We start from the raw sequence: 14,525 nt of genomic DNA, 5'->3' as shown, positions 1-14,525 counted from the left end.
GAGCAAGGGGTGCTGAGGGTGGGCCGGGCCTGTGGCAGGGCAAAGTAATGGAGGGCCTTACTAAAGCTCAGCCTACGGCCTGGGTGGTAGTTAGTCCGCTACTAGTGAGTTTATTTACTTTCTTTCTATGCTTACCAGGTCTTTTAAACTATAATTGATGATTGGGGTTCCGCGATTTCCAAGTGCTCCCCAAAAAGTTTCCGTGAGCTAAAGAATTTGGGAAGCCCTGACGTAGAGGAATTTATTTAGCCAGAGGGTGGCGAATCTGTGGAATTTGTTGCCACGGGTAGTTGTGAAGGTTAGGTCAATGGGTGTATTTAAGGCAGAGATTGATAGGTTCTTGATTCGCCAGGGCATCAAAGACCAGCTCATGATTAAATAGCAGGAGACTCGATGGGCTGAATAACTTATTTCTGCTCCTATGCCTTATGCTTATCAAAGTTTTGATGAAAGATCAGATCAGAAGCATTAACTCTGTTTCATTCTCCACTGATATTGCTTGGCTTGCTGAATAATTCCTGTATTTTGTGTTTGATTTCATGCCTTGACAAGACATATTCCAATTCGATCCAGACTATTTTTTAAATCAAAATCTGAGTTCAATGATGACCTGTCAATTAAGAGAACAGTTCTTTTATGTCTGAATGGAATCTTTAATGTTATATATCTGACAATAATAATGAAATAAATATAACTTTTTAAATGTCATTAATATTTTCATAAATAATGAATTCAATTAGAAGACCATTTCTACTGGTATCAATGTATATTTGTTCTGATACACACTGACACAAATTCAGAAGAGACAATCTTTTAAAAATAAAATTAAAACCAACCAATATATATTTGGAAAATCAGATTTGGTTCAAATACTGTTTAAAAATGTTTGGATGCAGTTTCTGCTATGTAATGTTTGATTGCAAATGAGTAATGGATTGATAAGACATTCCTCTGTGTACTATTTTTAGACAAATGAACCATATCAAATTCCTTTTGAAAGTTCAAGCATGCTATCTCTTCAAGATAGGCCTTACTTTATATTGGAGAAACCAGAAAGAAAATACACAATCTTCTGTCTTATGAGGCCAGGTTAGCAGAGCCAGGGCTTTACACTTTGGCGCGAAGAAGGATGAGAAGTGACTTAATAGAGATGTACAAGATTCTGAGAGGCATAGATAAGGTAGACAGCCTGCTCCCTTTACTGACAGTGGGAGAAGCAAACGCCAGAGGACATCTGTACAAAATGGAGGGAGGGAAGTTTAGGGGAGATATCAGAGTTAAGTTTTTTTACACAGAGATGTGGGTGCCTGAAATTCCTTGCCAAGGATGGTGGTGGAGGCTGAAACATTAGTGGTATTTAAGAGACCCTTAGGCACATGGGTGGAAGAAAAATAGAGGATTAGGGTGGGTATTGTGCTTTTTTTTAAGGAATATATGGGTCAGCGCAACATCGAGGGCCGAAGGGCCTGTACTGTGCTGTCATGTTCTTTGTTCTATAAACGTAACTGCGTTATTTTGCTATGCAACGTCAATACTCATTTTTAAAGGCAGTGAAGTAATCTTGTAAAGTACCCTTCAGAATTTTGTGAGGAACAGAGGCCAAACTAATTTCAGTAGAATTACCCAATTCAGGCTTCCAACAGTCAGTACTTGGATGAATAGCATTTCAGTTCTTAGGCACAATTGAATGGAAAGAGTAACTATTCCCATATCTAGTACAATGCTCAGTTCTGCTGGCACATTCTATAGATATTATGGTTTGTTTTTCCTTCCAGTACATGAATTATTAACCTTTACATCATTCATAGCTTTCCTTTTGGAGCAGATTGAAGTAAACTTGGACCATGATGTTATTAATTATGTAAGTCACCCATTTCTCAAAGTTGCATGCCCATTTGTACACCATTGTCCATTAAGGGACCAATCTGGTCCTTAACAATCTTATTTTAATGCATATCAATAATTTAATAAATATTTAATGCAAAATAGGACAAAACACACTTACCATTTGATCTTTTTGATTTCCTGTTGATCTTTTAAAACGTTCTTCACTGGAAATTCTCAAGCTCATATTTGCTATTTTCCTGAAGAAATTCCTTGCCCTTTTTTCCACACAGTCACTTTCTGAGACAAGACTGTTGCTATCAAAGTCAGTATTCATTGCCCATCTCAATGTGCCCTTGAGAGGGCACTGGTGAAGAGACTCCCATGGTGCTGAAGGGGAGGGAGTTCCAAGATTAACATGCAGAGACAAAGAAGAACCAGCAATTTATTTACGTCAGGATGGTGTGCGGCTGGGAAAGGAACCCTCACCTTCTGCTTTGCCCTTGTTGGTAGATATGATTGATATCTGGGTATTTATCTTCCATAAATCATTCAAGATATGGTATAAAAATGAATATTTCTATTGAAGAGCATTCTTATGGACACGATTTATGAGCATTTGGAGAAGTACAGTCTCCTCAGTGATAGCATGGCTTTGTGAGGGAAAGGTCACAAACCTAACTGAGTTTGTTTAGGAGATAACAAAAGAAATTGATGAAGGTAGGGCTGTAAATGTGGCGCATATGAATTTTAGTAAGGCATTTGACAAGCTCCCCCATGAGAGACTGGCTCAGAAAGTCATGAGGCAGGGGTCCTTGGCTGTGTGGATTCAGAATCGGCTTGCCTATAGAAAGCAAAGAGAAGTAATGAATATGAATTATTCTACATGAAGGTCAGTGACTAGTGGAATTTCTGCAGGGATCTGTTCTGGGACCCTTGCTCTTTGTGATTTTTATAAATGACTTCGATGAAGAAGTGGATGGATGGGTCAGTAGGTTTGTGGATGATATGAAGCTTGGAGGAGTTGTGGATAGTATTGAAGGCTGTCATAGGTTACAAAAGGATATAGACAGGATGCAGAACTGGCCAGAGAAGTGACAGATGGAGTTCGATCCAGGAAAGTGTAGTGATAAATTTTTGAAGGTCAAACCTGAAGGCTGAGTACAGGTCAATAGTGAATACTTAACAATGTTGAAAAACAGAGGGACCTTGGGGTCCAAATCCATACATCTCTGCACATGTTGATAGGATAGTTAAGAAGGCCTATGGGATGCTGGGCTTCATTAGCCGGGGGATTGAGTTGAAGACTTGAGAGGTCATGTTGGAGATCTACAAATCTCTAGTGAGACCACACTTTGAGTATTGTGTTCAGTTCCAGTCACCTCATTATAGAAAGGATGCAGAAGCTATGGAGAGGGTGCAGAGGAGATTTACCAGGATTTTGCCTGGATTGGAAAACAAGTCTTATGAGGCAAGGTTAGCAGAGCTTTTCTATTTGGAGCAAAGGAGGATTAGAAGTGATTTAATAGAGATCTACAAGATTATGAGAGACATAGATAAGGTGGACACCTGGTGCCTTTTTCTCACAGTAGGAGCAGCAAACACCAGAGACATCTGTACAAAGTGAAGGGAGGAAAGTTTTGAGTGACATCAGGGTTAAGCTTTTTACACAAGGAGGTGTGGGTGACTGGAATGAATTGCCATGAGTGGTGGTAGAGCCTGGAAGATTGGAGGCATTTAATGGAATCTTAGACAGGCACATGGAGGGATTGAATGCAGGAGTAGAGACATCATGTTGTAACTCTACAAATCTGAACAAATTGTGCAATATAGAGAAAAAATGTAGTGCTGAGGGATCCACTGCGGCCTACCATTCGATTTCTTGTGACTCCTGTGCCAGCATGAACGAATAGAACTCCCCCCCCTCTGCCACCCCACTCCCCATGAATCTTTCTGTAAATGCAGAGTTCACAGCGCTCGCACCAAGGTCTTGGATTTACTTTAGTTTGATTCAGATCCACCACATACAACCTCATGAGTCAGCCTACTGTCTTGCGATTCAATTGCTCTTTGAAATCATACGTTAAAAGGTTATTAGCTTTCTTTCTTGCATTGAGCAACGTTTCCCCCTCCACAGTTCTGCTAAAGAACACGTTGAAATAAAACTGGAGCACCTTTCGTGCATCAATGGCAACCTTTCTTGTAGCCAGAAATAACACAATTAAAGATATTTCAGAGAATTTTCTTTTGTGACTTTAGGGGGTTTTAATTTTGTTTTGCATTTAATTCCTTTTCTTGTGTAACTGGTGTTACATAATCTATTTTTGTATTCTTCTATGAATTGGAAACTTTGAAATTGATAAATATTGGTTACTAATATAATTTTAAGATTTGCAACATTTATAATTGCTGGTAACATAATATGTTATTAATATTTAATTTTGATGTTAACATTTTAGAAGTAACAAGACCACACAATTAGCCACCATGAAATATAAATCAAGAACAGACTTAGTAACAACTCTGGTTGACAGATGTTGTTTAGTTTATGCATAAGTTGATTTTGGTCCTATAACTGAAAGTGGACATGGATATAAATAGGCATTAATATCTTGAATTCATTTCTATAAATCTAGTTTGCATACATACTGAATCCTGTGTAATTAAATAAATAAGATTTCTTCTTCATACTAATCATTACACAAAACTAAAATAAAATTGCTGTGGATGCTGGAAGTAGGAAATAACCTTCTCACCCGTCTTGAAACCTTAACCTTTCTTCCATTTCTCTACATACCCTGTATAGAGTAAAACTCCATTATTGTAGTATATTTGGAACTTTAGTGATGCCAAGCATTTGGATGTAATTCCAATTATTTCTCCAACGCACTTTCAATTCATTGTTACACACTGTAGTACAATAAATTTCCAGTGAACCAAGTGAGTTTAAAGGGAGTGAAGGAAATGGGGTCCCAATGAGTTTAAAGGGAGTGAAGGAAATGGGGTTCCAGCCAGTTTAAAGGGAGTGAAGGAAATGGGGTCCCAGTCAGTTTAAAGGGAGCATGGGAAACAGAATCTGCCAAGTGTCAAGGATGAGTGGAAAACAGAACCAGGAAGAGTCAGAACCAATGCCCAGGTGAGGTTAAAGAGAGTGCAGGAATCACCATCCATTGAGGTAGTTGTCAAGTCATCAGGATTTTCAAACACTCAGAAAGCTGATTATTGGAGTTTTACTGTAATGTGTTTCTAACATATTCACTTTTGTAAAAGCAGAATTAATTTTGTACATCTTGTACATATTGTTAAAAGAAAAAACTTTGGGGCAAGTTCCATATGAATATTGCAATTGTGAATGTGTCTCTGTGTTCGTGGTTCCAATTTTCTTCCACCATTGTCTGTTATGTTAACCACCATGTGTGTGCCTACCTCACCCACCAGCTGCATCTCTGAAAGCAGGTTCAATTTATCTATAGAGCTGCTGGTACAAGGAGAAAATGTTTGTATGATGCAGAGCAGATTTTCCATAACTGTTGCCATATGTCTCTGTGTTAATGAAATCAAAGAAAGGCATGTGAAAACTTGATGTGAGGAGGTGTTAAATCTGGTGCAAACATTTAACAATAAACTGTAATATTGGAGGAGCTGCTCCTGTTGATCATTTCAGGAAGATCTCTGCAAAGCTTCTTCATTTTGATGACTGAATCCATTATAGTCCTGAAGTTATGTGGATTATTATTATCAGAGGGCAGATAATAAGTTATGTAACTAAGATGAAGAAGGACTACAATCGGGAAATAGAACAGCTGGAAAGGGAAATAGCAAGTACAGAAAAAGAATTAGCAACAAGGGAAGATACAACACAAAGAAGAGAATTGGCAGACAAAAAAATAAAATATGAAACACTACAAACATATAAGGTGGAGAAGAACATAATGAAGACAAAGCAGAAGTATTATGAGCTAGGAGAAAAAATGGACAAAATACTAGCTTGGCAGCTTAAAACAGAACAAACTAAAAGAACTGTATTGGCATCAAGGAAAAAAGGACAAAAAAATTACATATAACCCAACAGAAATCAATGAAAACTTCCAAGGAATTCTACGAGCAATTATATCGAACTGAGAACGAAGGGACAGGAGACAAAATAGATGAGTTTCTAGCTAAAATTGAACTACCAAAATTGCAAGAAGAGGAGCAAAACAAATTAATAAAATAATTTGAAATAGAGGAAATACAGGATATATTAAAAAAAACGACCGAACAATAAAACGCCAGGAGAGGACGGACTCCCAATAGAATTCTATAAAAAATTTAAAGACTTATTAATTCCTCCTCTCTTGGAAGTAATGAACAAGACTGAAGAAACACAAAACATGCCAGATTCATGCAAAACAGCAATAATTACAGTAATACCAAAGACGGGGAAAGATCCACTAACACCAGCATCTACTCAACACAGGTTATAAGATAATAGCTAAACTATTAGCAAACAGATTGGCTGACTGTGTACCAAAAATAGTAAAACTAGATCAAACTGGATTTATTAAGAAAAGACGAACAATGGACAATATCTGTAAGTTCATTAACTTAATCCATGCAGTACAAGGAAACAAGACGCCAACAGTGGAGGTTGGCTTAGACGCAGAGAAAGCCTTTGACAGAGTAGAATGGAATTATTTATTCAAAGTACTACAGAGGTTCAACCTACCAGAGAAATATATTAATTGGATTAAAGCATTATATAAGGGACCATTGGCGAAGGTGGCAGTAAATGGATATATAACAAACCAATTTAAATTAAGCAGGTCAACTAGGCAGGGATGTCCACTATCTCCCTCACTGTTCGCGTTAGCTATAGAACCATTGGGAGAACTGATAAGAACAGAAAATAAAATGAGGGATAAAAATAGAAGAGAAGGAATATAAAATCAGTCTATTTGCAGATGACGTCATAGTATACTTAACAGAACCAGAAATATCAATAAAAGAATTACATAAGAAATTGAAGGAATATGGAGAAGTATCGGGGTACAAGATCAACGCAAATAAAAGTGAAGTGCTGCCAATGAATAATGCGGATTTCACAAAGTTTAAGAAAGAATCACCACTTAGATGGCAAACACAAGCAATCCAATACCTAGGTATTCAACTTGATAATAAACTAGGCCATCTATACAAATTAAATTATCAGCCATTAATGAAGAAGTTACAAGACGACTTAGAACATTGGAAAGATTTACCACTAGGAAGGGGAAATTGCATTAAAATGAATATCTTCCCAAGGATACAATACCTATTCCAATCGTTACCAATTCACCAAACAGAGAAATTCTTCAAGGAGCTAAAGAAAATAATAAGGAAATTCTTATGGAAAGGGGGGAAACCGAGGATAGCGCTAGATAAATTAACAGAATGGTACAAACAAGGGGGCTTACAGCTACCAAACTTTAAGAATTATTATAGAGCAGCACAGTTAAGATACCTATCAGATTTTTATCAAACAAGGAAAAACCAGATTGGACCAGATTAGAGCTAGATAAAATAGGGGAGAAGGTACCTGAACATATACTATATAAGTGGGATGAAAAGCTAGTGCAACATGGGAATTCACCAGTACTGCACCATCTGCTCAACATTTGGAAGAAGATTCACGTAGAAAGGAAAAATACAAATGATCAACTACCAAAATTAATATATTTTTAAAATTTTTCACACTATGAACCATACTGACCAAAATACACACAAACATTTCCCTCTTGAATATACACAGTGTCATTTTCTCCCCTTTTCCTTCCTCCCTCCTTCACCCCCCTTACGTTTGTAATGGAAGATTTAAACTGTTTTTTACTTCTGCAGCTGCAGGGCTGAGAACTTGCTTGTTTTTTAGAATCAGCAGACATAGTCCAATTTATACCATGAGGCCCAGGATGCATATTTAGTAGACATACCTAGGTTCCACCATGGGGCTCAGGATGCAGTTGAATCAGAAGACATTATCTAGTTTACACTATGGGGTCCAAGGATGCATATGAATCAGTAGACATTGTCCGGCTTCCACCATGAGGCCCAGATATACAGTTTTCTTTTGTTCGTCGCAGACTGTCAGGAGACTTTGAAAATGATTGAATCATTTGTTCAGAGGGATGGGATCTGAAGTGGGCAACTTTTGGGTGATGTAAGCCATGGTTTGGGACTCTCCGGGGGGAGGCAGCGTCTCTCGGCGGGAAGGGGAGCTTCGGGAGTCCAGCTAACGTTTTGGTCGAGGGAGGTGGAGAAGCTGCTACCGGCTCCCCGACAACCTACTACAAGTGTGCAGTCGTTGCCTCGCTTCGGCAGTTGGGACCAGTCCAGGCGTTGATAAGTATAATTGGGAAGGGCTTGCATATTGTAGTGTGAATTTAGCTTTAGATTTAGTAATAAAGACTTGTATAAACTGAACTGCTCTTGGTGTGTGTGTGTCTATTTTCTTTCGGTAGCTCAAACTCTGTGACCAATCTAAAACGAACAAAATGAGAGGTATAAGTTTACCCAAGACAATATATTTTTAAATTTTTTTAACTTTTCACATTATGAACCATACTAACCAAAATACACACAAACATTTCCCTCTTGAATATACACAGTGTCATTTTCTCCCCTTTCCCCCCCTCCTTTCCCTCCCTCCTTCAACCCCCTCCCCACCCACTCAACATATATGATACATTAAACCCATTAAACAATGTCATCACACAATGAAAATAAACAAGATATTTGTGTCTTCTACTTTTACACACTGGGTCAGTTCATTTCGTCTTATTCTCCTTCTGTCATTTTAGGCGGTGGAGGTCCGTGGTAGGACATCTCTGTTGTGTTCCATGTACGGTTCCCAAATTTGTTCGAATACTGTGATGTTATTTCTTAAATTATATGGTTTTTTTCCCAATGGAATATATTTATTCATTTCTATGTACCATTGCTGTATTCTCAGGCTATCTTCTGTTTTCCAGGTTGACATTATACATTTTTTTTGCTACAGCTAAGGCTATCATAATAAATCTTTTTTGTGCTCCATCCAAATCGAGTCCAAGTTTTTTACTTCTTATATTACTTAGAAGAAAGATCTCTGGATTTTTTGGTATGTGGCTCTTTGTGATTTTATTTAATACCTGGTTTAGATCTTCCCAAAATTTTTTCACTTTCTCACATGTCCAAATTGCATGTACTGTTGTTCCTGTTTCCTTCTTACAGCGAAAACATCTGTCTGATACTGTTGGGTCCCATTTATTTAACTTTTGTGGCATGTGTAACCAATTATATTATATCATGCGTAATCTCGTGTTTATTGTATTTCTCATAGTTCCAGAGCATAACTTTTCCCATGTTTCATTCTTTATCTTTATTTTTAGATCTTGTTCCCATTTTTGTTTGGGTTTACAGCTTGTTTCCTCATTCTCTTTCTCTTGCAGTTTGATGTACATGTTTGTTATAAATCTTTTAATTATCATTGTGTCTGTAATCACATATTCAAAATTTCTTCCTTCTGGTAACCTCAGCCTGCTTCCCAATTTGTCCTTCAAGTAGGTTTTCAGTTGGTGGTATGCAAACATTGTACCGTGAGTTATACCATATTTGTCCTTCATTTGTTCAAAAGATAATAATTTATTTCCCAAAAAACAAATTTCTATTCTTTTGATCCCTTTTCTCTCCCATTCTCTAAAGGAAAGGTTATCTATTGTGAAAGGGATTAGTTGATTTTGCATCAATATTAATTTTGGTAGTTGATAATTTTTTTTCCTTTTTACGTGAATCTTCTTCCAAATGTTGAGCAGATGGTTCAGTACTGGAGAATTCCTATGTTGCACCAGCTTTTCATCCCACTTATATAGTATATGTTCAGGTACCTTCTCCCCTATTTTATCTAGCTCTAATCTGGTCCAATCTGGTTTTTCCCTTGTTTGATAAAAATCTGATAGGTATCTTAATTGTGCTGCTCTATAATAATTCTTAAAGTTTGGTAGCTGTAAGCCCCCTTGTTTGTACCATTCTGTTAATTTATCTAGCGCTATCCTCGGTTTCCCCCCTTTCCATAAGAATTTCCTTATTATTTTCTTTAGCTCCTTGAAGAATTTCTCTGTTTGGTGAATTGGTAACGATTGGAATAGGTATTGTATCCTTGGGAAGATATTCATTTTAATGCAATTTACCCTTCCTATCAGTGTTAGTGGTAAATCTTTCCAATGTTCTAAGTCGTCTTGTAATTTCTTCATTAATGGCTGATAATTTAGTTTGTATAGATGGCCTAGATTATTATCTAGTTGTATACCTAGGTATCGGATTGCTTGTGTTTGCCATCTAAATGGTGATTCTTTCTTAAACTTTGTGAAATCTGCATTATTCATTAGGATCGCTTCACTTTTATTTGCGTTGATCTTGTACCCTGATACTTCTCCATATTCCTTCAATTTCTTATGTAATTATTTTATTGATATTTCTGGTTCTGTTAAGTATACTATGACGTCATCTGCAAATAGATTGATTTTATATTCCTTCTCTTTTATTTTTATCCCTCTTATTTTATTTTCAGTTCTTATCAGTTCTGCCAGTGGTTCTATAGCTAACGTGAACAGTGAGGGAGATAGTGGACATCCCTGCCTCGTTGACCTGCTTAATTTAAATTGGTTTGTTATATATCCATTTACTGTCACCTTCGCCAATAGTCCCTTATATAATGCTTTAATCCAATTAATATATTTCTCTGGTAGGTTGAACCTCTGTAGTACTCTGAATAAATAATTCCATTCTACTCTGTCAAAGGCTTTCTCTGCGTCTAAGGTAACCGCCACAGTTGGCGTTTTGTTTCCATGTAATGCATGGATTAAGTTAATGAACTTACAGATATTGTCCGTTGTTCGTCTTTTCTTATACCAAATTAATATTGACACAAAATCAACTAATCCCCTTCACAATAGATAACCTTTCCTTTAGAGAATGGGAGAGAAAAGGGATCAAAAGAGCAGAAATTTGTTTTTTTGGGAAATAAATTATTATCTTTTGAACAAATTATGTGCAAATATGGTATAACTCATGGTACAATGTTTGCATACCACCAACTGAAAACCTACTTGAAGGACAAATTGGGAAGCAGGCTGACGTTACCAGAAGTAAGCAATTTTGAATATGTGATTACAGACACAATGATAATTAAAAGATTTATAACAAACATGTACATCAAACTGCAAGAGAAAGAGAATGAGGAAACAAGCTGTAAACCCAAACAAAAATGGGAACAAGACCTAAACATAAAGATAAAGAATGAAACATGGGAAAAGCAATGCCCCGGAACTATGAGAAATACAATAAACACGAGGTTACGCATGATACAATATAATTGGTTACACAGGCTATACACCACGCCCCAAAAGTTAAATAAATGGGACCCAACAGTATCAGACAGATGTTTTCGCTGTAAGAAGGAAATGGGAACAACAGTACATGCAATTTGGGCATGTGAGAAAGTGGAAAAGTTTTGGGAAGATCTAAACCAGGTATTAAATAAAATCACAAAGAGCCACATACCAAAAAATCCAGAGATCTTTCTTCTAAGTAATTTAAGAAGTAAAGAACTTAGACTCGATTTGGATGGAGCACAAAAAAGATTTATTATGATAGCCTTAGCTGTAGCAAAAAAATGTATTATGTCAACCTGGAAATTAGAAGATAGCCTGAGAATACGCAATGGTACATAGAAATAAATAAATGTATTCCATTGGAAAAAAAAACATATAATTTAAGAAATAACATCACAGTATTCGAACAAATTTGGGAACCGTACTTGGAACACAACAGAGAAGTCCTACCGCGGACCTCCACCACCTAAAATGACAGAAGGAGAATAAGACGAAATGATCTGACCCAGTGTATAAAAGTAGAAGACACAAATTTCTTGTTTATTTTCATTGTGTGATGACATTGTTTAATGGGTTTAATGTATCATATATGTTGAACGTTGAGTGGGTGGGGGGAGGGGTGAAGGAGGGAGGGAAGGGAGGGGGAAAAGGGGAGAAAATGACATTGTGTATAGTCAAGAAGGAAATGTTTGTGTGTATTTTGGTCAGTATGGTTCAAAGTGTGATAAATAATTTTTTTTAAAAAATGAAGTGGATTATTGTAAAATAGTCCCCACCCTATCATTGCACAAATATTTAATGACTGAAAAAAAAATCATCTCCCTCAACGTTACAGAAAGAAATTTTAAACTGTTAATCATTGCAAATTTTCAGAAGGTTCTGTTGGTCACATTCCCAGACAGGAAATGCCTTAAAAGCAACATGTCCAACTAGTCAGAAAAATAATAAAAGCCCACTATCGAAGAACTTCAATAATGAGGACCATTTTGTGAGTGCCAGACAAGACTGATGGAACTATAATTCAGTTCAGCTAAAATTGCTGAGTGAATTATCCACCCTGGCTTGCAGCCTAGATCCTCTCTATCACAGATCTCATTCCTCAGCCAATTTCAATTCACTTCATGTCTTTCCCTCAGACAGCTCCAAGAAAAGTGCAGAGAACAAAACAAAGGACTCTACATCACCTTTGTTGACCTCACCAAAGCCTTCGACACTGTGAGCAGGAAAGGGCTTTGGCAAATACTCGAGCGCCTCGGATGCCCCCCTAAGTTCTTCAACATGGTTATCCAACTGCACGTAAACCAACAAGGTCGGGTCAGATGCAGCAATGAGCTCTCCGAACCCTTCTCCATTGACAATGGCGTGAAGCATGGCTGCGTCCTCGCACCAACCCTCTTTACTATCTTCTTCAGCATGAAGCTGAAACAAGCCATGAAAGACCTCAACAATGAAGATGCTGTTTACATCCGGTACCGCACGGATGGCAGTCTCTTCAATCTGAGGCGCCTGCAAGCTCACACCAACGCACAAGAGCAACTTGTCCGCGAACTACTCTTTGCAGATGATGCCGCTTTAGTTGCCCATTCCGAGCCAGCTCTCCAGCGCATGACGTCTTGTTTTGCGGAAACTGCCAAAATGTTTGGCCTGGAAGTCAGCCTGAAGAAAACGGAGGTCCTCCATCAGCCAGCTCCCCACCATGACTACCAGCCCCCCCACATCTTCATCGGGCACACAAAACTCAAAACGGTCAACCAGTTTACCTACCTCGGCTGCACCATTTCATCTGATGCAAGGATCGACAAAGAGATAGACAACAGACTCGCCAAGGCAAATAGCGCCTTTGGAAGACTACACAAAAGAGTCTGGAAAAACAACCACCTGAAGAAACACACAAAGATCAGCGTGTACAGAGCCGTTGTCATACCCACGCTCCTGTTCAGCTCCGAATCATGGGTCCCCTACCGGCATCACCTACGGCTCCTAGAACACTTCCATCAGCGCTGTCTCCGCTCCATCCTCAACATTTATTAGAGTGACTTCATCACCAACATCGAAGTACTCGAGCTGGCAGAGTCCGCAAGCATCGAATCCATGCTGCTGAAGACCCAACTGCGCTGGGTGGGTCACATCTCCAGAATGGAGGACCATCGCTTTCCCAAGATCGTGTTATATGGCGAGCTCTCCACTGGCCTCCGAGACAGACGTGCGCCAAAAAAGAGGTACAAGGACTGCTTAAAGAAATCTCTTGGTGCCTGCCACATTGTCCACCACCAGTGGGCTGATATCACCTCCAACCGTGCATCTTGGCACCTCACAGTTCAGCGGGCAGCAACCTCCTTTGAAGAAGACCACAGAGCCCACCTCACTGACAAAAGACAAAGGAGGAAAAACCCAACACCCATCCCCAACCCACCAATTTTCCCTTGCAACCATGCTTGCCTATCCTGCATCGGACTTGTCAGTCACCAACGAGCCTGCAGCAGACGTGGACCTACCCCTCCATAAATCTTCGTCCGCGAAGCCAAGCCAAAGAAGATGTAAAATAAAGAACCAGCGAACCACATTCAGCAAAGAATGTGGGAGTGGAGAATATCCTAATTAGTTGACGGGAAGTGGTGAGTAAGGTAGACAGGGTGGTGTAAAAGGCATTTGGCATACTTGCCTTCATCAGTCATGGCACTGAGTATTGGAGTTGGATCGTCATGTTACAGCTGTCGAGGTTGGTGGTGAAGTGACATTTGCAGTATCGTGTGCAGTTCTGGTCATCAGGTACTGCTCCAGCTGTATTGGCTTAGTACCGTAAGGTGAAGCTGAGGTGAAAATCAGCCGTAATATTACTGAATGAGGGGGTCGGGGAGTGGGTCCTGCTAATGACATACCCTTGCTTCTATTTCTTACACAGTTCCAAACTATTAGCATCCCTGGCCAGTCTATTCCAATACTGATGCAACTCTGGCATCCCCTAACAAGCCTGCAAAAGCAAGGTAAGTTCAGTTCACCTAATTATTGCCCCATCAATCAGTAAAGTTATGGAAGGATTATTGACAGTGGTATTGTGCACCATTTACTTCCATATAACCTGCTTACTGATATGCGGTTTGGCAGAACAATTTGGCTCCAGACAACATCATAGCATCAATTTAAACGTGGGCCAAAGAGCTGGATTCCAAAAAAATTAATTCCATTGTTCTGGGAAGAGTGCCTGTCCTTCTCACCAATGCAGTATTTGACTCCACGAGGCAGCAAGAATCCCCAGTGAAAAGGAAGTCGCTGGGCATCAAGGCTCCAGTAGTTGGAGTCATAGAACTCACACCT

The 14,525-nt window shown here is 38.7% G+C and overlaps 1 protein-coding gene across 2 annotated transcripts in view; it reads left to right on the top strand.

The window, feature by feature from the left end:
• The window catches only part of popdc1 (popeye domain cAMP effector 1), a 62,954-nt gene that overhangs the window by 16,877 nt on the left and 31,552 nt on the right, over positions 1-14,525 (top strand). The window contains exons 5-7 of one of the 2 annotated variants that reach the window (XM_069887465.1): positions 14,057-14,071; positions 14,195-14,203; positions 14,368-14,449. The exons of the other annotated variant lie outside the window; for it this stretch is intronic. Coding sequence (XP_069743566.1) covers positions 14,057-14,071; positions 14,195-14,203; positions 14,368-14,449 — 106 coding nt within the window. The remainder of the gene's footprint in view (positions 1-14,056; positions 14,072-14,194; positions 14,204-14,367; positions 14,450-14,525) is intronic. 2 annotated transcript variants of the gene reach the window in all.

This window comes from Narcine bancroftii, chromosome 6 (assembly GCF_036971445.1).
Source record: "Narcine bancroftii isolate sNarBan1 chromosome 6, sNarBan1.hap1, whole genome shotgun sequence".
Lineage (NCBI taxonomy): Eukaryota > Metazoa > Chordata > Chondrichthyes > Torpediniformes > Narcinidae > Narcine > Narcine bancroftii.
This window is presented reverse-complemented; position numbering and strand designations above follow the sequence as displayed.